The sequence below is a fragment of the Meles meles genome, chromosome 1 (genome assembly GCF_922984935.1).
Source record: "Meles meles chromosome 1, mMelMel3.1 paternal haplotype, whole genome shotgun sequence".
Lineage (NCBI taxonomy): Eukaryota > Metazoa > Chordata > Mammalia > Carnivora > Mustelidae > Meles > Meles meles.
The window spans coordinates 215,750,141-215,770,380 of record NC_060066.1 but is presented as its reverse complement, the minus strand read 5'-3'; the positions used below and the strand labels follow the sequence as shown (position 1 = coordinate 215,770,380).

The window sequence follows — 20,240 nt, the reverse complement described above, 5'->3', positions numbered from 1 at the left end:
GAAATGGGAGGCAGTGAGAGCCGGACGGAGGGCACAGCGCCGGGGGGTCAGCCCGGGTGCCTGACTCCCAGAGGGGACCCTGGCTGCCTGTGCCCTGCACACCCGCCGTGAGGGGCCCTGCCACACGTGCGGGGACTGAGCCTAGAGACGCCTTCTCGAACTCGTCGGCTGGGCGTCGGCTCAGCGTCCTTCAGGCCTTGCATGGAGGCTCCGGAGCTCCGGGGGCTGCGTCCAGTAAGGCAACCTTTGGAGGCACCTGGGCTGGGGCACACAGAGCAGGACCCCGCTGCACCCCTGGTCCCACCACCTGCGGGGTCAGCGCTCACCAGGGGGACAACCCTGCATCAGGCTGGCATCCAGGCGGGGACGCGAGCGGGCCGGAGCTGGACAGAAGAAGGGGCTTGTCTGGGCTCCCTTGCTCTGCAGCCTCGGGCTTGGGCCACATGCCTGGGATTACTAATGCGGGGGAGGCAGCCCCCTCCCTCCCGGGGAGTGCGTGAACCTCTTTCACACCCGAAGGAAGTGGGGAGCCGACCTTACGGTCAGAGCATTGCGGGGAGGGGTGGGATCCCCAGCCTGAGCCCATCTGTATTTTCGAGGGTCCCTTGAAATGCCCCTTCCCCGGCTGTCCCCAGCCTCGCCTCTCCTGCCCCTTTGTGCTGAGCCGCTGCAGCAGGCGGGGGCCCCGAGCGCCGGGCGGGCTGTGACCGGTGCCCCTGCCCCGGCAGTCTCCATCGACTCCATCCAGGAGGTGAGTGAGGGCCGGCAGTCTGAGGCCTTCCAGCGCTACCCTGATGGCCTCTTCGACCCCAGCTGCTGCTTCAGCATCTACCACGGCAGCCACCGAGAGTCACTGGACCTGGTGTCGCCCAGCGGGGACGAGGCGCGCATCTGGGTCACCGGCCTGCGCTATCTCATGGCCGGCATCAGCGACGAGGACAGCCTGGCCCGCCGCCAGCGTACCAGGGACCAATATCCTAGGTCTGGGGGGGACAGGCGTCAGGCAAGGGCTAGCCTCCCGGGGGGGTCACACATCTGGGGAAGGGGAGCAGGGGAGGGCGTTGGGGCTGGGGTCCTCCGCTCCTCCTGGCCCATGGCAGGTGGGGGTGGGCGCGGCTGGCCCTGCTGGACCGTGTTGCTCCCTAACTCGGCCCTGAAGTGGCTGAAGCAGACGTTTGACGAGGCCGACAAGAACGGGGACGGGAGCCTGAGCATCGGCGAGGTCCTGCAGCTGCTACACAAGCTGAACGTGAACCTGCCGCGGCAGAGGGTGAAGCAGATGTTCCAGGTGAGGGCCTGCAGGTGCGCCCCGGGAGCCGTCCCGCGGGAGCTGCAGGAAGTCCGGCGGGGCCTGCGGGGACGGGGTGGGGACAGCTCGCGTTGAGGAGGCTCAAGCCCCGGGCACGGTGGCAGCCGCTCCTGGGGGCCCTCCCTTGCTAAGGAGCATTCAGGCCCAGTCAGGTCCCCAAGGGAAGCCACCCAAAGCACCCCCTTTCCTCGTCCTCCCCCAGAGTGCCCGGCATTGGCCCATCCCGCGGGCAGCAGCTCTGGGGCCCCACCCGGGGCCTCCTCCTGGTTCAGTGTGAGCCCGGCCTTAGGCGTTCGGAAAACGCACCTGTCGGCGGAGAGGCAGGCTTTACCATCCGTAGTTAGTTTCTCTCCCTCCGAAGCCCAGCTGGTGTGGTGCGGAGAAAGGTGGCATCAGGGGGTCCCTGCTTTGTGGGGTTGAAGGGCAGGCAAGCCCAGCTCCTAGGATGCAGCCTGGAAAGATGACTCTCCGTCTCTCGGTCCCTCTGACTCTGTCTGTCACGCACACGGAGCCAACTGCTCCACCGGGCACGGCCTCTGGGGCTTCCCCTGGGCTCTCATGACTGACAGGTGCTGGCGCTGGGCTGAGCGAGGAGAGCGTGAATGAAGGGGCGAGTGGGACGCCCTTGGGCTGCTGGCCAAGGACTAGGGGGCTCCCAGGGCCCCTCCTGGGGACCTCCAAGGGGACAGAGCCTGCCTGGGCAGTGAGGAGCTGGCAGACGGCTCAGGCCTGTAGATCCGTTCCCCACCCGAACCCTGCCGACGCTGCTTCCGGGGACCGCTCTGGGGCAAGAGGCTGTTCCAGAACAGTGAGGCTGTCAGGGGCTGGGCAATAGGTTGGCTTAGACCTTGGGGTCCAGCCTGTCCTCTGAGGCGTGAGGAGAGCAGCGTCCCCTCCCAGAATGGGGCACGAGTGCACGCAGACTCCCAGGGCCTGAAGGTCATGCACAAAGTCCTGGCTTGAAGATGTGCCCGGACTGGGAGCCCTGGGGAGCCCATGACCACCCGGTCCTGTAGGGACATGGGGTCTCTCAGGCAGGTTTCAGACACGGGGACTCCCCACAGAGCCCTCTGACCCGCCCCTGGCTTGGCTGAGTCCGGGCTCTGACCAGATCCCCTCGAGGAAGCCCAGAGCAGTGGGAGACCCTGCAGCCTGGAGCCTAGGGGTGTGCGTGTGTGTGTGTGTGCGTGCGTGTGTGCGTGTGCGTGCGTGTGTGTGTGTGTGTGTGTGGCGGCAGCTCTGGGCTGGCTCCGGAGGGAAGCGCGCAGCAAGGGTGTGGGGTAGACGCTGGCCTAGAGCTGTGGACCCAGAGCCTGCGCCCCTCCACCGTGTCCACGGTAGTCCCCACGTCCCCGGGCCTCCCTCCCAGTGCTCTGGAGCCCAGGACAGGAGAGCTGACTTCCTTCCCACCAGGCCAACCAGCTCTGGTCACTAGAGTCAATTTGGTTGCCAAGAAATTTCAAGATTATTCCCAACACCCAGAAGTGCCTGATAAAGGAGAGATCCGTAGAGGGCAAAGGGTGGCTTGAACATAGTTCCGTGAAGTCTGAAGTAACAGCAATGTGGCTAGGCCCCGCGTGGCCCTCGGGCGCCCAGCGGAGTGGCTGCAGCCGGAGTGGGCCTCAGCTGGCTGGCGACTGTGGGCGGAAGGAGCCGCCAGAGGACTGGCTGAGGGGCCGGTCTGGGCTTTCGAGTCTCGTCCTGGGAACGTGCTTTCACTCGCCCCAAGGGCTCGCAGCGGGACGGAGGGCAGGCAGCTTCTCCAGCCTGGACTCCCGGCGGTGCAGCCCAGCACAGACCTGGGTGGGAGGGCAGGTCGCCCCGTGGGCTAGACACTCAGTGCGATGGGCGTCCCTGCCCAGCTCCAGTCACAGCCCGGGACGGCGGCCTGCCTGGCCATCCTGCCGGCTCTCAGACCCAGGGCTGCCCTCCAACACAGCTCCAGACACACGTGGCCTTTGGTCCTGTCCCAGCCGTGGCATGGGTGCTGGGGTCCTGGACTGAGGCTCAGGGGCCCTGCTGTGTGCCCATCTCAGTGCCCAGCTAGGAGCAGGCGTTAGAGATCTGCCTTGCCAAGAGGAGTACTCTCCCTGGGCACGGGGACGTGGGGTGTCTGTGGTCCCTGGTTCCCTGGTGACGCTCCCGGTTCAGACAGGGCCTCAGGGACCTGGCGCCCACGCCCCACCCTGTCACTCCAGGTTGTGTCAGTGGACGAGGAAAGACTGTCCGGACGCAGGCAGGGCCGGGAGCACTGCTGTCCGTGGTGCTGACCCCATGTCCCTTCCCGCTGTGCCCTACGCCTCCAGGGGGTTCCTGCTCACACCCCAGAACACTCGGGACTGGAGAGGCACCTTCTCTGGGGCCTTTCTGATCCATTACCAGGGATCACCATGGCCCCGGGGCTCCTCAGGCTCCTCTGGGCAGCCCAGCCTGCTGTTGCCCGGTCCCTTGTCCTCTGGGTCTGTCCCGGCTCTGGTGTTTGGTGTTCCCAGGGTCTGACGCTTCAGGGGTCGCTCCCTGAGTGGGGGTTCATGAAGGAGTCTGGGGTCTCACTGGTGTCTAGCAGCTTCTCGCTGGTGTTGTGTGAGCTGCCCGGTTGGCAAGAGGGAGACAGCAGCAAGGGGCTCTCTCCCTGCTGTGGGGACTGAAGGCAGGGCTCTCTGCACACCCTGCGCCCTGGAGCTCTTCTAGCCACTGGGCACCCTGGTACCATCTCAGGCTCAGAGCCCAGGTGGGCGTTAACTCCAGAGTGGGCTGTTAGCTGCCACAGGGAGGTGTCGGCTGTACCGTGGGGTGCTGACTCCCAGACGGGGCACGGGCCCCAGAGTGGAGTTTTGACTCCAGTGTGCGGTGTTGGTTCTCAGTGTGGGGTGACTGTGCCAGGTTGAGGTGTAAGTGGACCTTGGCAGACTGGGACTGGGGGAGGGTCAGATCTGTGTTAAAGGGTCACTCAGTGGCTTCTTGGTGGGAGAGTTGGGGGGGGGGCCCAGTGAATTCTCTGCTGCAAGGATCCCAGACAGCTATCAGGGTGGGACACTGGGGGACACAGGGTTCTGGCTTGCAGGAAGCAGACACAGATGACCACCAGGGGACGCTGGGCTTTGAGGAGTTCTGTGCCTTCTATAAAATGATGTCCACCCGCCGGGACCTCTACCTGCTCATGCTGACCTACAGCGACCACAAGGACCACCTGGACGTCACTGACCTCCAGCGCTTCCTGGAGGTGGAGCAGAAGGTGAGGGCCTGGGCAACAGGCGGGCCTACATGGCCTCCCCTTGGGCTCTTAGGGCCCTTGAACCGGTTGAGTGTGGCTGAGAACCCTTCAGTGTGAAAGGATGGGATCCACCCTGGCATTCAGGGTTCCACTCTGTGGACCTGCTCTGGTTCCCATCAAGGGCCATGCCAGCCTCTTCGAGGGTGTGTCCCATGGAGACCCTGAGCAGGTGGGGAGGTTCCACGGTTTCTCCCTGTGGGCCTCTGAGCAGCTCAGCCCTGACCACAGACACCCCGAGCTTCCTGAAGGGAGCCTGTGCCTCACCACAGCACCTTTAGCGTGGAACTCCTTGTGGAACGGGGGTCCCTCCTGTTCCGGCCACGGGTCTGGTTAGCTTGTACCCCTGAGCTCCAGGCCCGCTGCTGCCGCCATTTGCCCATTTGTCCAACAGATGCCTGGATGCCCTGGGTGTCCGAAGGGGCATGCGCACCCCTTTCTCATGACTCTATGCCCCCTGCCCATCCAAAGAGGCTGAGGGCTCCCTGGGCATTGCCCTGCAGATGGTGGGGGATGCAGTGACCAGAGGCTCAGGGATGGGGGCCCCCTTGACCTCGGACCAGGCACGAGCTGGCTGTTGCATTCTGTGGTGGACAGGATGCTGGAACTCTGCAGTGGGAGACGGGATGGCCAGTGTCCCTGGGCACCCTCGTTATGGGGGAAAGAGCACTCCTAAGGCAGCGCTCAAATAGCCTGTGGTTCCCACCTCAGGGCCGGTGGAAGGGCACCTTGAGGATAAACGTCCAGACGTGAAACTTCCTGAAACGCTCAGGGACCTCATTTAGAGCAGAGAGTGGGAGGGAGTCAGACGGCAGGTTAGGGGTAATAAGCATCAGCCACTGCGCTAGACCCAGAACACGGCAGCTGGAACAGGAGGGACAGCAGAGAGACCCGGGATGGGGAACGTGGTGCTCCCACAGCGAGCAAGACCCTGAGTCCAAGACAGGCATCCGGACATACCTGGCCTTACAAGGCTGCCTCAAGCCAAGCACAGGACAGAGGGCAGCACCTGGGACGGTTGTCCCAGAATACCTCCACTAACGTACACAGCTTATGAGGTTCTGTCCTTGCGGCCGCACTGCTGGGGAAGCTCTTGGGTTGGACGGAAGAGACGTGAAACAGCCTCGCAGATGCTGATGTCCAGGGCAACTCCTAACCCTAACTCTGACCCTAATTCTAACCCTAACCCCTAACCCTAACCCTAACCCTAACCCTAAGCCTAATCCTAACTCTAACCCTAACCTTAACCCTAACCCTAACCTTAACCCCAACCCTAACCCTAACCCTAACCCCAACCCTAACCCTAACCCTATCCCTAACCCTAACCCTAACCCCAACCCTATATCTATCCCCTAACCCCTAACCCTAACCCTAACCCTAACCTCCTCAGCCCAGCCTCCGTGGGCAGCCCTGGGACGAGGCTGTGGGTTCTCTGTCGTGGTGGCTGGTGTGCATGGGACTGGGCAGTGGGAGGGTCGTCCTGACTGGGCTGGGCAGTTCTGACTCATTATTCCCTGTCCGTCACCCTAAGCTTTCTAGAACATATATCTGGGACCAAAACTGTCCACCAGGAAGGCCGTTTGAGCCCACACCCAGGCCTCTGGACTCTGGGCTCTGACCCCCTTTGCCCCCCTTTCCCTTCTGTTGCCGGCAATGCACCGTCACCCGCGTTCCTCGGGAATGGTGGGCCTGCACCTGGGAACTGGGGGCTCCTGGCCTGCTGCACCGCAGGGCTCTGGGAGGTCACTTGGCCTCTGGCCCATGGGGTCACTGATGTGCAGGGCTATCTTGGGCTCATCTTTGTGGTGCAGCTTTCCTGTGAGACATGCGGGGAGGCAGCAGGGGGAGGCAGGGAGAGGAGGCTCCCTGCGCCCCTGGGTCCCTCCAAGGTCGGCCTGGGTCCTGGTTCCCCTGTACCTCCTCCCGCACAGGGACTTCTGCCGGGACAGCCCTGGTCCATAGCTCTTGCGATGCCTAGCCCGGTGGGGATGGGGGGTGGCCCAGCCGATGGAACGAAAGACCCTTCCCCGGCTTCAAGGATCTGAAGTTGGAGACAGCTCTTCGAAGCCGTGTGACCCACCAGTAGTTCCCTGGCCACCGAGTCCCAAGTCTTGTGACACGGGGTAGCCAGCGTGCTCCCCAGTCCAAGAAGCACACCGCAGGGGCCTGAGCCTCCCCCTGCCATGGCTGGTCTTGATGTGACGATCAGAGGCAGGGGGAGGCAGTGATGGGGGGGGGCTGCCTGAGGCCAGCCTAGGCCAGTGACGGGCTAGCCTGGGCTTAAGCCCCTGCTCTGGCCTAGATGGCGGGTGTGACCCTTGAGAGCTGCCGGGACATCGTCCAGCAGTTCGAGCCCTGCCCGGAAAACAAGAGTAAGGGGGTTCTGGGCATCGACGGTGAGTGGGGGCGTCGCTGCGGTCTGGCTGTCCTGGCAGGCCCGTGGGGGGTGCGGGCCGGCAACGCGAGGGCGGGACAGGTGGCCCGAGCGGGCAGCTTCTTGTCCTACACGGCGTGGGGGTGGGTGGTGCTGAGACGAGCCTTGGGGCAGGATTGGCGTGCAGGGCTAAGCGCCCCCTGTGCCCCCCACGCAGGCTTCACCAACTATACTCGGAGTCCCGCCGGCGACATCTTCAACCCCGAGCACTACGGCGTGCACCAGGACATGACACGGCCGCTGAGCCACTATTTCATCACCGCGTCCCACAACACCTACCTCGTGGGCGACCAGCTCATGTCCCAGTCTCGCGTGGACATGTACGCCTGGGTCCTGCAGGCCGGCTGCCGCTGCGTGGAGGGTACGTGCGGGGGGCTCTGGCCCCGGGCCTGGGCTGTGGACCGGCGTCTGCTCTTGGGGACACAGCCATGGCGGCTCTGAGCAGGGGGCTGCCCTCCTCCCGGGCAGGGGCTGGGACAGGCTCCTGCCTGTTGGTGTTCGCTGCTGAGTGGGAGGACGCCTCTGGTCGGTGCCCGCGCTGTGGGTCACCTGACCGCGGTCTGCCTGCCCGCAGTGGACTGCTGGGACGGGCCTGACGGGGAGCCCATCGTGCACCACGGCTACACTCTGACCTCCAAGATCCTCTTCAAGGATGTCATTGAAACCATCAACAAATACGCTTTTGTCAAGAACGAGTGAGTGGCTGGGACTGGCCCACATCCTCTCTCAGGAGGCATGTTTGCAGAGGTCACAGGACTGATTCTGGGGTCTCTCGTTGAGGCTGAGGGTCAGGGAAGGCAGGAAGCTGCAGGTCTGGGGAGAGGGAGGGTGGCGGGGGCAGCTGCTGACGGCAGGTGAGCTTCGGCTGGGGGGTTACCTGTGCCCGCGGCCCTGTCGCACACACTCGCGGGCCCTGGGGCCAGCCTTCTCCAGCACGGGTAGCTCTGGCACTAATTACCCCCCGGAAGCTGCTCTGTGTCCAAACTCAATTTACTGTCACTCAGCTGTAGCTACAGACAGTGCTGAACAAAATCCAATTTAGTTTCTGGAAATAGAAGACGGCTTCCCCGTACTCACCGTCACCTTCAAGTCTTGGCTAAATGAGGCTCACAGGCAAGGAAAGAACTAATTGAATGAGGGAGGGGCAGAGAAGCAAGATTGATTTAGGAAACGGGAATAGACGGGCGCCTCCCGAAAGAGCCTGCCCAAGCCCGCGTGGGGCTGCTGGAAGGAAGTGGGAGTGCGCCGTGGTAGCCCGGGCCCCCGAATGGCAGGTGAGGAAGGCATCTCAGGGCAGGGGAGCTGAGGCAGACAGGTGTCTGGAGCCGCGGAGAACCCAGGGTCTCAGCTCAGGGCTTGCAAGTTCTGTGCACCGGCACGATCTTTGCAGGCAGAGAGTCCTTCCCTGGCGCCTTGGACTTTAGGCTTCAGTCTCTCACCTGAGAAATGGGGAGATGAATACTTTTGACCCAAGTCCTGTTTGCCCTCTCCACATCACGGGACTTGTCTCTTGCTCTGATTCATGCCCTCTAGGTCGGGGCCACCTACGTTTTCTAAAAAGATCATGTTACCTATTGGCAAAAATCCAAGTAAAATGTGCACTTGGTTAAAAAATAAATGAAACAGCCGCAGAGCATATAATGAAAATTCCTAGTTGCCCTCCCTGTTCTGCACTGCACGGTAACACCCATGTTCTGCCCCATGGCATGGGCCCGGCTGATGTCTCCTTTCTTATGGGGCCAGTGTTGGGGCCCCGGGGCCGTTCACAGGACCATGTCTCCGGTATCCAGGTCGACCAGATTCTTTTTCCGTCGGTTCACTGCTCCGCGTCGCCCCTCCGTTGAGCCCATCATTTTTAAACCATGACTTGCTGACTTGCTTGAATGTGCCCCCTGGTTTTCCTGGAGTTTCTAATTGCCTTTGTTTTTTCTCACCCGGACATGAACTGCCTTCTTTACCCGTCCCAGCCACCTTCCCTCCCACTCGGTGCTTTTCAAAGCCACTGAAGGGCCCCTTCCCAGAGTGGTGGGCAGGTCCATCTGTCCTGGCTGATGGGAAGATCTCTTCTCACTCCCTGGTACAGGTGACTTGAGGTCTTGGGCAGGTGGGGCCTGGCCCTCCCCCAGCTTCACTCTGTTCTTTGCGCATCGGGGCCCACAGGTTCCCAGTGATCCTGTCCATCGAGAACCACTGCAGTGTTGCCCAGCAGAAGAAGATGGCCCAGTATCTGACGGAGATCCTCGGGGATAAGCTGGACTTGTCATCCGTGAGCGGCGAGGATACCACCATGCTTCCCTCTCCGCAGGTGCTCAAGGGCAAGATTCTGGTGAAGGTGAGCCCCTGCCTGCCCCTCCCCAGGCCGGCGTCCTGCTGGGCCTCTGACCGCTGCTCTGGGCCAGGGGAGAGACGGTTGCCCTGCTCTAGGCGGTGCGGGGCTCCACACTGTCGGTGGCAGATCTGAGGAGTCAGGGTAGGCCCTACCCCCGACCTGGCCTCAGTCTCCCCCACGGTGGGCCCTCAGTCTAGGGACGTCCGTGTGCACAGCCCAGCGAGTGCTGGACTGGCCTCTACCCCGTGACCTGAAGTCCACGAGCAAGCTTAAGAAGGGCTCCTCCCCTTTGCCGCTTCTCGGGTGGGTACCGGCCTCAGCACTTGCCGCAGGACACCTCCCCTGGCCCACCACCTCCCTCCAGGGCAAGAAGCTTCCGGCCAGCATCAGTGAGGACGCTGAGGAGGGCGAGGTGTCGGATGAAGACAGTGCAGATGAGATTGACGAGGACTGCAAACTTCTCAACGGGGATGTGAGTCGGGCTGGGAGGTCCTTTTGGGGAAGGCGGGGAGTGGCAGCCCCGAGCAGCAGACTCCTGGCCTTGCTGGGAGGAGGCAGGTGGCCGAGGGGGGGTACTGGGATGCTGCGAGGGTGCTTTGCACAGTGGCTAGACTGCTGGGCGTATGCTCGACTGGAGGGGGTGCCCTTCCCCACCTGAGACTCGGGCGAGCTCCGGCTAGCGGGCTTTCTGCTCTCTGCCCAGAGACGCTGGGGCTGGGGGAGTCACACGGGGAGGCTGAGGTGTGAAAAAGGGCTCCGCAGAGCGGGCTGGGGGGACTCTGTAATTAGCTGCTTCTCTCCTCCGGGCACTGTTCTGAGCCACCGCTGTGAGGCAGGAAGGCATTACTTCTCCCTGAGGGGCCATCAGATGAGAAAATAATTGAGCAGGAGCGTTCCCAGCCACGTGGGCTAATTGTTCCCAGCCACATGGGCCAATTGTTCCCAGCCACGTGGGTGAATTGTTCTAGAAAGCCCTGAAGCAGCATTCTCTCTGCTTTGGATGTGGATGCATATTTCTCTGGCCCCAGGTGACTGTGAACCCAGGTTGTCTGACGTCTACCTTGCGTGACTCTGACCTGGGCCCTGGGGCGCCCGGATGCCCCCCCCACCCAGACCCTGCCCTGGAGGGGTTCCCGTGTGTCAGGGCTACAAGGGGGTGGGGGCTATTCTAGGCGGGGAGGACACCTGGAGGCTGCCAGCCGGCCATGGTCCCCGCCCCCTGCCCACTCCTGGAGCTGTCTGGGAACCGGTGGTGGGATCCTACATCCCCAGCTGCTTGGGGGCTCCTGGAGCCCAGAGTGGCCACCGGCTACACTGACCTCCTCCGGCAAGGCCCGCCGGCCTGATGCCTGGAAAGCTGTCTGCTGAGCTTCTGCGGGCAGCACTGAACACGCAGGTGTTCAAAGCAGAGAGGACTTTGTTCAGGGCCTGCTGGTCACGGTCTGGGGCCCCGGGCGAATGACATGCCCGCTGTGTAGCCCTGCGGCGGGGCGGCGTGCGGATCAGCAATGTTGTGTAGGAGTGAGTGTGCGGCGGGGGCCGGGGGGAAGCCGAGATGGGGCTCGGGCTCCCCAGCTCCAGCGGGCCCCTCCAGCAGGGACCTGGGGGCCGTTGCCGCTGCTGCTGCAGGGCTGGGATGAGGGCACAGGGGTGGCCGTCTGGCTCTGGCAGGTCGCCACCAATCGGAAGCGTGTGGAAAACATTGCCAAGAAGAAACTAGACTCGCTAATGAAGGAGTCGAAGATTCGGGACTGTGAGGACCCAAATGACTTCACCGTGTCCACGCTGCCCCCGTCTGGAAAGCTTGGGCGCAAGGCAGAGGGCAAAAAGGTGAGGGCCGTGCACGCCACGAGGTCAGCCTGCGGCCGAGGGAAGGGCCGGGGCATCCAGCCGGGCACACCTGTGCACACCCGTGCGTACACCCCCACCCTCACCAAACCCGTCGCAGGTTTCTGGGTGGGGCGGACTCAGAGCACCTTGGGCCCTGGTGGGTGAGCCGATGGGCAGTGTGTCTGGTGCGGTCACACGGCGTGAAGTCCCTGCTTTCCCTCGACCACGCAATGTCTGGGCATGCACCTGGGGAGTTGGGGACACAGGATGGCCATTTGGACCTGGGAAACTTACCTCTGTGTGATTTTCTGCATGGGGGGGCGGTCCTCAGGGAGGGCTTCCTGGAGGAGGAGTAGGAAGAGGAAGAGCAGGAGAAGCTGCTTAGGCTGAGCGGCCAGGCGTGGCTCTTGGAGGGGATCGGGGAACCACCCTGTCCCCAGCACTAGGGCTTCCCCCGCTGGGACATGGGTAGGGGGACAATGGGGAGGTGTGGGGCACAGAGCTCTCTGAGGGGGGTCTAGGCAGGGGGACATCTGGGCAGTGAGGTCATGCGCAGGCCCCCAGCACACCTCTCTGTCCCCTTTGCTGGGAGGCCTGCGGCTGCAGCCCCCCATCCCTCGGGAGGTCCCGTGTGGGAGAGGGCAGGTGGCTCGGGTGCCGTCAGAGGAGTAAGGAGGGGACCCCGGTCGGGACCCCGGTCTGCAGTGCTGGGCGCAGCTCTAGTAGGGGCTGCGCTGGCCAAGGACAGGCCCGATTCTCTGGGAGAGACGCAGCGCCGCCTTCCCCGACATCTAGAGGGGCCGGGACTGGACCTTCTTGATGAGAGGGGGCCGGCTGGGCTGGGCCCTGCCGTCTGTGCTGTGTCCGAGGCGCAGAAACACCTTCTCCTGCGGTCCGAGTGCCCCGCTCCACCCTGCTGTGCTCTCTGGGGTCAGTAGGCTGTGCCTGGGGGGCAGGAGTGGCCCAGGGCGGGTCCTTTGCCGCCCACAGCATCCCTGAGGGCGGTGGGAGCTCGGGCCCGTGCTGTGACCCAGCCGGGCTCAGACGTGTGGGCGCTGGGGGGGTGACGGCGGATTCTGGCTGAGGCTGCGCTGCCCCTCCAGGACGCGGGGTGACGCGCCCCTCCTTGGCTGCGCCTAGATTTAGAGCCGTATGTGCCCTTTCAGTGTTTGCAGAGCGGCGACATGTGTCGGCCTCCCCTGGCCCCCAGCACACCAGGCACACGGCCCCCCGCGCCTCTGCCCGCGGGCCGTGGAGCCCTCCGTGAATTAGGAGGGAGATGGGCTGGCGTTGCTGGGGCCGGGCAGAGAGAGAGAGAGAAACGCTTCTGAGCGCGACCGGAGCCTGGCTGATGCTGAGCTCCTCTGTGGCCGCCGACCCGCTCCTTCCGCACAGCCGCGGACGAGCAGGGCGCGAGCAGGACAGGCCCAGGGCGGAGACGGGAGCGTCCTGACTCCCCACGGGCCCAGGTTCTCTCCCGAGCCGGCGTGGGCAGCCCAGGGCAGCCACTGGAGCTGGGGGGCGGCTGCCCAGCGGTGTCACGGGCCACACACTCCTTTTCCCGTGTGTGAGCCACAGGGGTGTTCAGGCCGAGGGGGCAGGCACTCCGGGGGCTCCTGGGGGCCACTCCAGAGCATGAGGTCGTGTCCCCCGTGTCCCGGGGTGGAGCTGAGCCGCAGGTGCTCCCTGTCCCGATAGTGGGGTCCAGTGGGGCCTCCTTGAGCTCCAGCGTCCACAATGGAAGGGGCCTACTCCCCTGCTGGCTGCGGCTGGTGGTCCAGGCCAGGGCACGCTTAGTGGGGAAGGTGCGTCCACGGGTGTGCCGACGCGTGTGCAGGACCAGGCCTGGGGAGCCCCTCGGGCGGGGGCAGGGAGGTACTCTGTAAGCAGCGGCGAGGAAGCCTCACGGTGGTCCTGAGGTGAGCACGGGCAGCTTCGGGGGGCGCAGACCGCGTTTGTCTCCGCAAGGAGCAGGACAGGACACCAGCACGCGCAGCCGAGGAAACTTCCAGACACGCGAACGGCGTTTCTCACACGCTCACCCCCTGTGGGGGAAAAAGGCAGAACTGGGGCCTGAATGGGTTTAGAGCAACACACCCGGGGGGGCCCGCTGAGCCCTCCACGCCCCTCTTGGAGCCCGGTCCCCGGCAGCGGCCTCGGAGCCCACCAGGCGGGCGTGGACCGGGCTCCCACGGGCCTGGGGTGGCAGCAGCCCCTCCCGCTCTTGCTCCCGCTCCCTCCGGCTCGTTCTGGGGAGGCCACCCAGAGCTCTGGGCCTGAGGCTGGGCTCCCCCTGCTGCCCCTGTCTCCCTGTCCCCCAGGCGGAGGAGGACGTGGAGTCGGGGGAGGACGCCGGGGCCAGCCGACGCAACAACCGGACCCTCATGAGCGGCTTCTCCAAGCGCAAGGTCGGGCGGGGCTCCCAGGCGGGGCACCTTGTTGGAGCCCCCTGTGCTCCTCCTGCCCGCGGGCCCAGCTGTCCCTGTGCCAGCCGGCCGGGCCATCCCCTCCAGCCCCCAGGGCCCCTGACCTGCCTCCCGGAATCCCCCCCCCCCGGGGCTGCTCGCTACATCGTCTGCCAGGGGCTGCTGGGGCAGGTGCCTCGATGGCTCTCCCCCCGGTGCACACCAGCCAACGCCCCTGGCTCGCTCGGGCCCAGGCCGCCCAGTGCACGGCAGAGGACCGGCAGGCCCAGCCGGGAAGCCCTGGTACCAGCCCCCCCCCGACGGCAGGCCTGCCTCCCGCAGCTTCTGGCCTGCGCAGGGCCATGGCTGATCCGCGGGCTGCGCCGGGCCTGACCCCACTCTCCCTCCACAGAAGAAGTCCAGCAAGCTGAAGAAGGTGGCCAGCGTGGAGGAGGGGGACGAGGACCTGGACTCCCAGGGCAGCCAGAGCCGAGGGTCAGTGCCCTGCCCCAGCCTGACCCTGGACAGACGGGGCAGGAAGTACCCAGGCCCGTGTCCCTGAAATGGCGGATACCAGACGGGCCGGCCCTGCCGTGGCTCCGCGAAGTCACAGTGGGCTGGGCCAGGGGGAGCCCAGTGTGTGGACCTCAGGGTCACGGGGCCGGACGGGCCAGCACGGACCCCTGCGCCTGCTCCCAGAGCCCGTTGTGGCTGGGTGGACTTGGCGCCCACCCCTGCCCCTCCCCCACATCCTTCCTCAGGGTCCCCCGCACATCCTGGCCCCTGCCCCGGGGCGTAGTAGGCGTTGGGTGCACATTCTGTGTGGACCGGGGGGCCTGGCTCACGAGCCGCGCTGCCCAGGCTGCCCTGAGTCCGCAGCGGCGCCCGCGCCGGGGTCCTGACCGCTGTCGCCCACCCTCCCCGCAGGGCGGCTCGGCAGAAGAAGACGGTGAAGCTGTCCCGGGCCCTGTCGGACCTGGTGAAGTACACCAAGTCCGTAGGCATGCACGACGTGGAGGCAGAGGGTGAGGCCCGGGGCCGGGGAGTGGGAGCGGGTGCGCCGCGGCCTGGGCGGGCCTCTGAGGCCATCCGCCCGCCCCGCAGTGGCGTCCAGCTGGCAGGTGTCGTCCTTCAGCGAGACCAGGGCCCAGCAGATCCTGCAGCAGAAGCCGGCCCAGTACCTCCGCTTCAACCAGCACCAGCTGTCCCGCATCTACCCCTCCCCCTACCGCGTGGACTCCAGCAACTACAACCCCCAGCCCTTCTGGAACGCCGGTTGCCAGATGGGTGCGCTTGCCGGACGCCAAGTGGGAGGGCCCGGCGCCCCAGGAGCTGGGCTGGGAGAGCCTCCGCCGTGCCCGCCAGCGGCCGGCCCTGGGGAGGGGGGGTCCCGGGGACCCTGGGACGAGGTGGGAAAGACTGAGGCACATCGGCCACGTGCTTCTAGGGACGGCGGGAGACCAGCTGTGCTGGGCCCCAGGGGCCTTCTGCCGGGTCGCCTGGCCTGGCTTATGCACGAGGGTGAGCCCGAGGCCGGCTCCCGTAGGCGAACGCTGGACTCGGGGGCGGCCGAGCAGGGGAGGTGGGGGGGCGCAGGCCGGGCGCCGACGGGCCACCTCGTGTCCCCCACAGTCGCCCTGAACTACCAGTCGGAGGGGCGGATGCTGCAGCTGAACCGGGCCAAGTTCGGTGCCAACGGGAACTGTGGCTACGTGCTCAAGCCCGAGTGCATGTGCCAGGGTGAGACCCGGGGCCCGGGGCGCGGGGCGGGCAGGGGCAGCTGCCACAGGCTCGCCTCCAAAGTGGGGGCACCAGACATGGGGGCGCGGCAGAGGGCCCCACACTACCAGGGACCGGCAGGGGTGAACGAGGGAGCCCCTTTGCCCGCCTGACCGCCACGAGGCCCCCAGCAGGACACGTCTGGGGCGGCGGCCCACGGGGCTCAGCGCAGAGCTTCCGAATCCCCTCCCGGAGCCTCGGGCTTTCTCGCTGCCAGCCGCGGGCAGCCGTGTGGAGCTGTCCCCAGTTTAACCTGGAGCCTTCCCAGCCCTCCTGGCCGGCCTTGGCCACCTTCACTGCAGCGCCTGGGGCACGGGCCTGCACAGCCCCATGGCCGGGGAGCCCAGCGTGTGGAGGGGGCGAGGACGGTCCCTGGGGAGACTGGCACGCAGACCCCTGGTGCGCCCGTGCTGGAACCCTGCTCCTCCGCCCCTGTCCCCGGCCCGGGACTCCCGGCCGGTCAGCGGGGTGCAGTGGAGAGCCCCGTGCCGCCACAAACCCCTCAGCCTGGCGCCCTGGCCCCCCCCAGGTGTCTTCAACCCCAACTCTGAGGACCCTCTGCCCGGACAGCTCAGGAAGCAGCTGGTGCTCCGCGTCATCAGCGGTCAGCAGCTCCCCAAGCCGCGGGCCTCCGTGCTGGGCGACCGAGGCGAGGTAGGCGGGGCCCGGCGGGGCGTGTGGGGCGGGGCCGCCACGCCAGGCCCGGTGCCACCCCTGCCCTCCCCGCCCAGATCATCGACCCCTTCGTGGAGGTGGAGGTCATCGGGCTCCCCGTGGACTGCAACAAGGAGCAGACGCGCGTGGTGGACGACAACGGTGAGGCTCACAGGGGAGGCGGGGGCGGGGGACGACCCGGGACCCTGCCGCTGCCCCTCGCAGGAGCCCGTGGGGGAGCCTGGTCCCCGGGGCTGGTTTTCTCCACCGGGCGGCCAGCCTAGGCAGAGGCACCAGAAGAGGGCATGGGCCCAAGTGGCCTCCTGGCTGGGACTGGGCTGAGAGGCAACACCTCCTCCCGGTGGCCTCCAGGATTCAACCCCATGTGGGAGGAGACCCTGGTGTTCACCGTGCACATGCCTGAGGTCGCACTGGTACGCTTCCTCGTCTGGGACCACGACCCCATCGGGCGTGACTTCATTGGCCAGAGGACGCTGGCCTTCAGCAGCATGATGCCAGGTAGGCAGGGGGCCGGCAGGTTGGGGAGGGGCAGCGTCCCCCATAATAAAGACCAACGTCCCCTGCACAGGCAGGCGTCTGCCACAAAGGCCAGCACACCCCCAGAGAGCAGTCCCTCCCCCACATCCGGGGTGTCCCCCACACCACAGGCCAGGGCCTCCCGTAGGTCAGTGGAGGGCACCAGGGCTCAGCTCCCCTCTGTGGGTCGGCTCCTGCCGTGGCTGGGTCTGGGGACGCAGTGGGGGCCGAGGGCGCTTTGAGGATGGGGGAGGGGAGGAGCCCTCAGGCCGCCGCATGGACGGGCCCCCCGGGAAGGGGAGGAGCCCGTGATATCAGCGGGCTTCCTGGAGGAGGTGTCCTCAGAGCTGGGCTCACGGCCGCGTGCGGGGCCTTTGAGCGGAGCGGGCGGGCGGCCGGTGTTGCAGGCTACAGGCACGTGTACCTGGAGGGGATGGAAGAAGCCTCCATCTTCGTCCACGTGGCCATCAGTGACGTCAGCGGTAAGGTGAGAGCCGCCCGCAGGGCCGCCGGCCTCGCCCCCGCCCAGGGCCCCCAGCCACGCTGCCAGGGCTGCCGGGCCTCCTGGCTACCTTGCTGGGCCTGTTTCCCCACCGGCACATGGGTGGTGGGGCACCGCGGCCGCAGCCCCGCTCCCCGTCTCTCTCGAGCCTCCCCAGCCCTTCTGTGTCTCAGGATCCCTGGTCCTCTGTCCGTCTCTGAAGGGGTCTGCCTGGCTTTGCTTCCCGTCCCCCGCATCCCTGGATGGGGGACCTCCCCTGTCTCCCCCTTTCTGAGCTCTGGGCCCAGGCGGGGGCCCGCGTGTGGCGGCGTGTCAGGCGTGCACGGGGGCTGGCATGGTCCTGGCACCCACTGTCTCTCTCCTGCCACCTCCATGGCCCCAAGGTGCCGCCGGCCCCTCGGCTCTCACTCCCCGTCCAGCTGCCTGTCTGTCCTGCGTCTGCCTGTGTCGCGGGCTCCTCGCCCGGCTGTCTGCGTCTCACCGCCGTCACTCTGTCTCTTTGGTCTTGCAGTGGCCTTCCCCATGCCCAAAGTCTACCTTTAGACGGACAGTCCCGTTAGGAGCTCGAAGGTACCCCAGCGCCAGGGCGGCCGAGCCCGCCCGCCCCCCCCCGCCCCCGCATGCTCAGGCCACCCCATTAGCATCTGCGGAGCCTGGTAGCATTTTGGAGACCGTCAGCTCCTGTGACATGGTCGTGATGGGGTTCTGGGGTCCCTCGGGCCATGTCCAGCCACAGAGCAGCATTTACGAGGCAGGTCCAGGACTCTGGCGAGGCCTCCTGTGTGGGGACCTCTCCTGGCCTTCCGCCCCTCCTCTGTCTGGCGCTCCGTGCCCCCCGCCCCCCACCCCGCGTCCTGTCCTCTAGCTCAGAGCGCCTGCACTCCTTGCCCTCCCTGCCCTCGCCCTTCCTCTCGGCCCCTCTGCCCCCCGTGTGCTCCCTGGCTCTGTGTGTGCCCACGACGCCCGCTGCGGGGTGGGGAAGCCCCAGGGACCAGGTGATTTGAGCTTGAATCCTGGACCTTCTTCTAAATGACTTTGCCACCAACTTTGACCAAATTGCTCTGGATTTGGGATCTTGAATCGGGAAGCCGATTCAAGTGCGGGCCACGTGGACAGCCCTGCGTAGAAGCGCCCCGTGTCCCTGGGCAGTCGTGGCTGTGGTCAGGGCCTCTGCATGCCAGGACCCTTCTGGCCTCCGCACTCCAGAGACGCAGCTGTCGGCCTCTCTGGCAGTGACCTGGGACCTTGCCAGCTGGTCCCGGGGATCCCCAGCTGCCCCCCTCAGACAGGGAGGCGGCGGGGAGAGGCCTGGCTGTCCGGGAAGGCCGAGGCCAGCAGCAGTTCAGGGAATGCCCCTGGGGCTGCTGCACGGAGAGCACGGTGAGGCCCGTAGCAGTTGGGAAGGCTTCCCAGAAGAGGGAGCACCTCCGGGGAGCGGGCAGGCAGGGACGTGGGAGAGCAGACCACCGGCCTGCGCTCGGCTTTGCTTGCTTCCTTGGCCTGTGTGCCGGAAGGCAGGGTGAGCGTGAGCGGGGCGGTGCTGCTCTCATGGGTTTTCTCTCCTCTCTCTCTCCCTGCCAGCACCCCCCGGGCACCCTGTGCCAGCCCGCTCTGCTGGAGCCGGGGGCTTTGGGAACCTGTGAGGGGTTACCTGGTGGGCACAGGAGCCAGGGTTCAAGGTCCCTGTCTGGGAAGTCCGGGGGGCCTCCTCCTTCCAGCCCTCATGGGGCCCACCTGTCCTGAGACCCTCCCCCTGCATTGAAGGACGGCAGCATTCCCGGTCTGTGCCGAGGCCCTGGCGGCTGCTGTCCCCGGCAGGGGTGCCCTGGGGACCTGCTTCCCCACCTGCAGCTGTGAGCGGCACAAGCCCGACACGCTGGCCCTTGGGCTGCGGCAGCGAGCTGGCAGTCCCTGGTCCCCGGGGCCTGGCTGCCGGCTATGTGGGCTCCTTCTCTTGCAGGTCAAGCAGGCTTTGGGCCTAAAAAGCCTGTTCCTCAGAGGCCCAAAGCCCGGGTCGCTGGACAGTCATGCTGCTGGGCGGCCCCCGCCTCGGCCCTCCGTTAGCCAGAGGCTCCTGCGGCGCACGGCCAGCGCCCCGACCAAGAGCCAGAAGCCGGGCCGCAAGGCCTTCCCGGAGCTGGTCCTGGGCACGCAGGACACAGGCTCCGAGGGGGAGGCCCGAGACGTGGCCGCTCCCAGCCCCGGCCCCACCCTGGAGGCCCCCGCCCCGGAGGAGCTTGGCAGCTGCAGCCCCCGAGGTAAGGCACCGGTGGGGAGGAGCCGGATGCCCCAGAGTCTGGGCCAGGAGCTGCCCCCTTGTGGCCCTGAGGGCCCCGGGCCTGCCGGGATGGCCGCCACCTGCATGAAGTGTGTGGTGGGCTCCTGCGCCGGTGAGGACGCCGAGGGCCTGCGGCGGGGACGGCTGCCAAGCCCGGGGTCCCCAGCCACGCACAAGGCCATCAGCCAGCAGCCCCAGGCCAGGGCGGACTCGCCGGGGGCTCCCTGTGCCGGCACAGGGAGAGGCAGAGGGGCCCCGCGGCAAGGTCCGGGAGGCGGCTCTGTGTCCACGGACTCCAGCGGCCCGGGCAGTCCCGAGGTGGCCCCGCACTGGCCCGAGGGCGCCCGCAGGCAGGCAGGGGCCCTGCAGAGGGAGATGAATGCCTTGTTCGTTCAAAAGCTGGAGGAGATTAGGAGTAATTCCTCCATGCTGTCCACCGGTAAGACCAGACGCTCCTGGCCGGCGTCCTCTGTGTTGCTTCGGCATGGCCTGGGCCCGGCGCTCTCCGTGTGCTTCTGTGTTCAGAGCCTGCCTCCGTGTGCTCGTCCTGGCTGCTTCTCCTTTGCTCCGCGGGCTTGCCTGGGCGTCCCCTGCCACCCCAGCACCCCCTCCCCAGCTGATGGTGCCAGACCCCTCTTGCCCTCAGAGACTCCCCACGAGCCCCTAAGTGAGAGCAGGTCTGACTCCGGCTGCTGCGCGCACTGACCAGACGGCCCCAGCCAGCAGCCCCTGTGGCCCTCTGCTGGCCAGCCCCGCCCTCTCCGGACGCTTTTGCTAAGAGCTAGGGGCAGCCTCCTGTCCCCCGCCCTCTCCCCCAGGGCCAGGCTGCAGGTGTTCGGCCCCTGGCCCTCTGGGAAGCCTGGAGTGTTGGTGTCGCTCTGCAAGGCGGCCCCTGACGCCCCGAGACGGCTG

General features: G+C 66.3%; 1 protein-coding gene across 4 annotated transcripts in view; it reads left to right on the top strand.

Moving 5' to 3' along the window:
- Window positions 1–20,240, top strand: part of PLCH2 (phospholipase C eta 2) — a 51,630-nt gene that overhangs the window by 29,326 nt on the left and 2,064 nt on the right. For 3 of the 4 annotated variants that reach the window (XM_046010884.1, XM_046010453.1, XM_046011701.1), the window contains exons 3-21: window positions 729–972; window positions 1,159–1,288; window positions 4,374–4,544; window positions 6,883–6,976; window positions 7,172–7,375; window positions 7,589–7,709; window positions 9,175–9,346; window positions 9,708–9,815; window positions 11,015–11,173; window positions 13,495–13,581; window positions 13,991–14,073; window positions 14,506–14,603; window positions 14,683–14,865; window positions 15,211–15,318; window positions 15,887–16,011; window positions 16,089–16,173; window positions 16,384–16,530; window positions 16,956–17,035; window positions 19,011–19,767. In XM_046010884.1, coding sequence (XP_045866840.1) covers window positions 729–972; window positions 1,159–1,288; window positions 4,374–4,544; window positions 6,883–6,976; window positions 7,172–7,375; window positions 7,589–7,709; window positions 9,175–9,346; window positions 9,708–9,815; window positions 11,015–11,173; window positions 13,495–13,581; window positions 13,991–14,073; window positions 14,506–14,603; window positions 14,683–14,865; window positions 15,211–15,318; window positions 15,887–16,011; window positions 16,089–16,173; window positions 16,384–16,530; window positions 16,956–17,035; window positions 19,011–19,767 — 3,156 coding nt within the window. The remainder of the gene's footprint in view (window positions 1–728; window positions 973–1,158; window positions 1,289–4,373; window positions 4,545–6,882; window positions 6,977–7,171; window positions 7,376–7,588; window positions 7,710–9,174; window positions 9,347–9,707; window positions 9,816–11,014; window positions 11,174–13,494; window positions 13,582–13,990; window positions 14,074–14,505; window positions 14,604–14,682; window positions 14,866–15,210; window positions 15,319–15,886; window positions 16,012–16,088; window positions 16,174–16,383; window positions 16,531–16,955; window positions 17,036–19,010; window positions 19,768–20,240) is intronic. The other variant, XM_046012399.1, reaches the window with a different exon arrangement.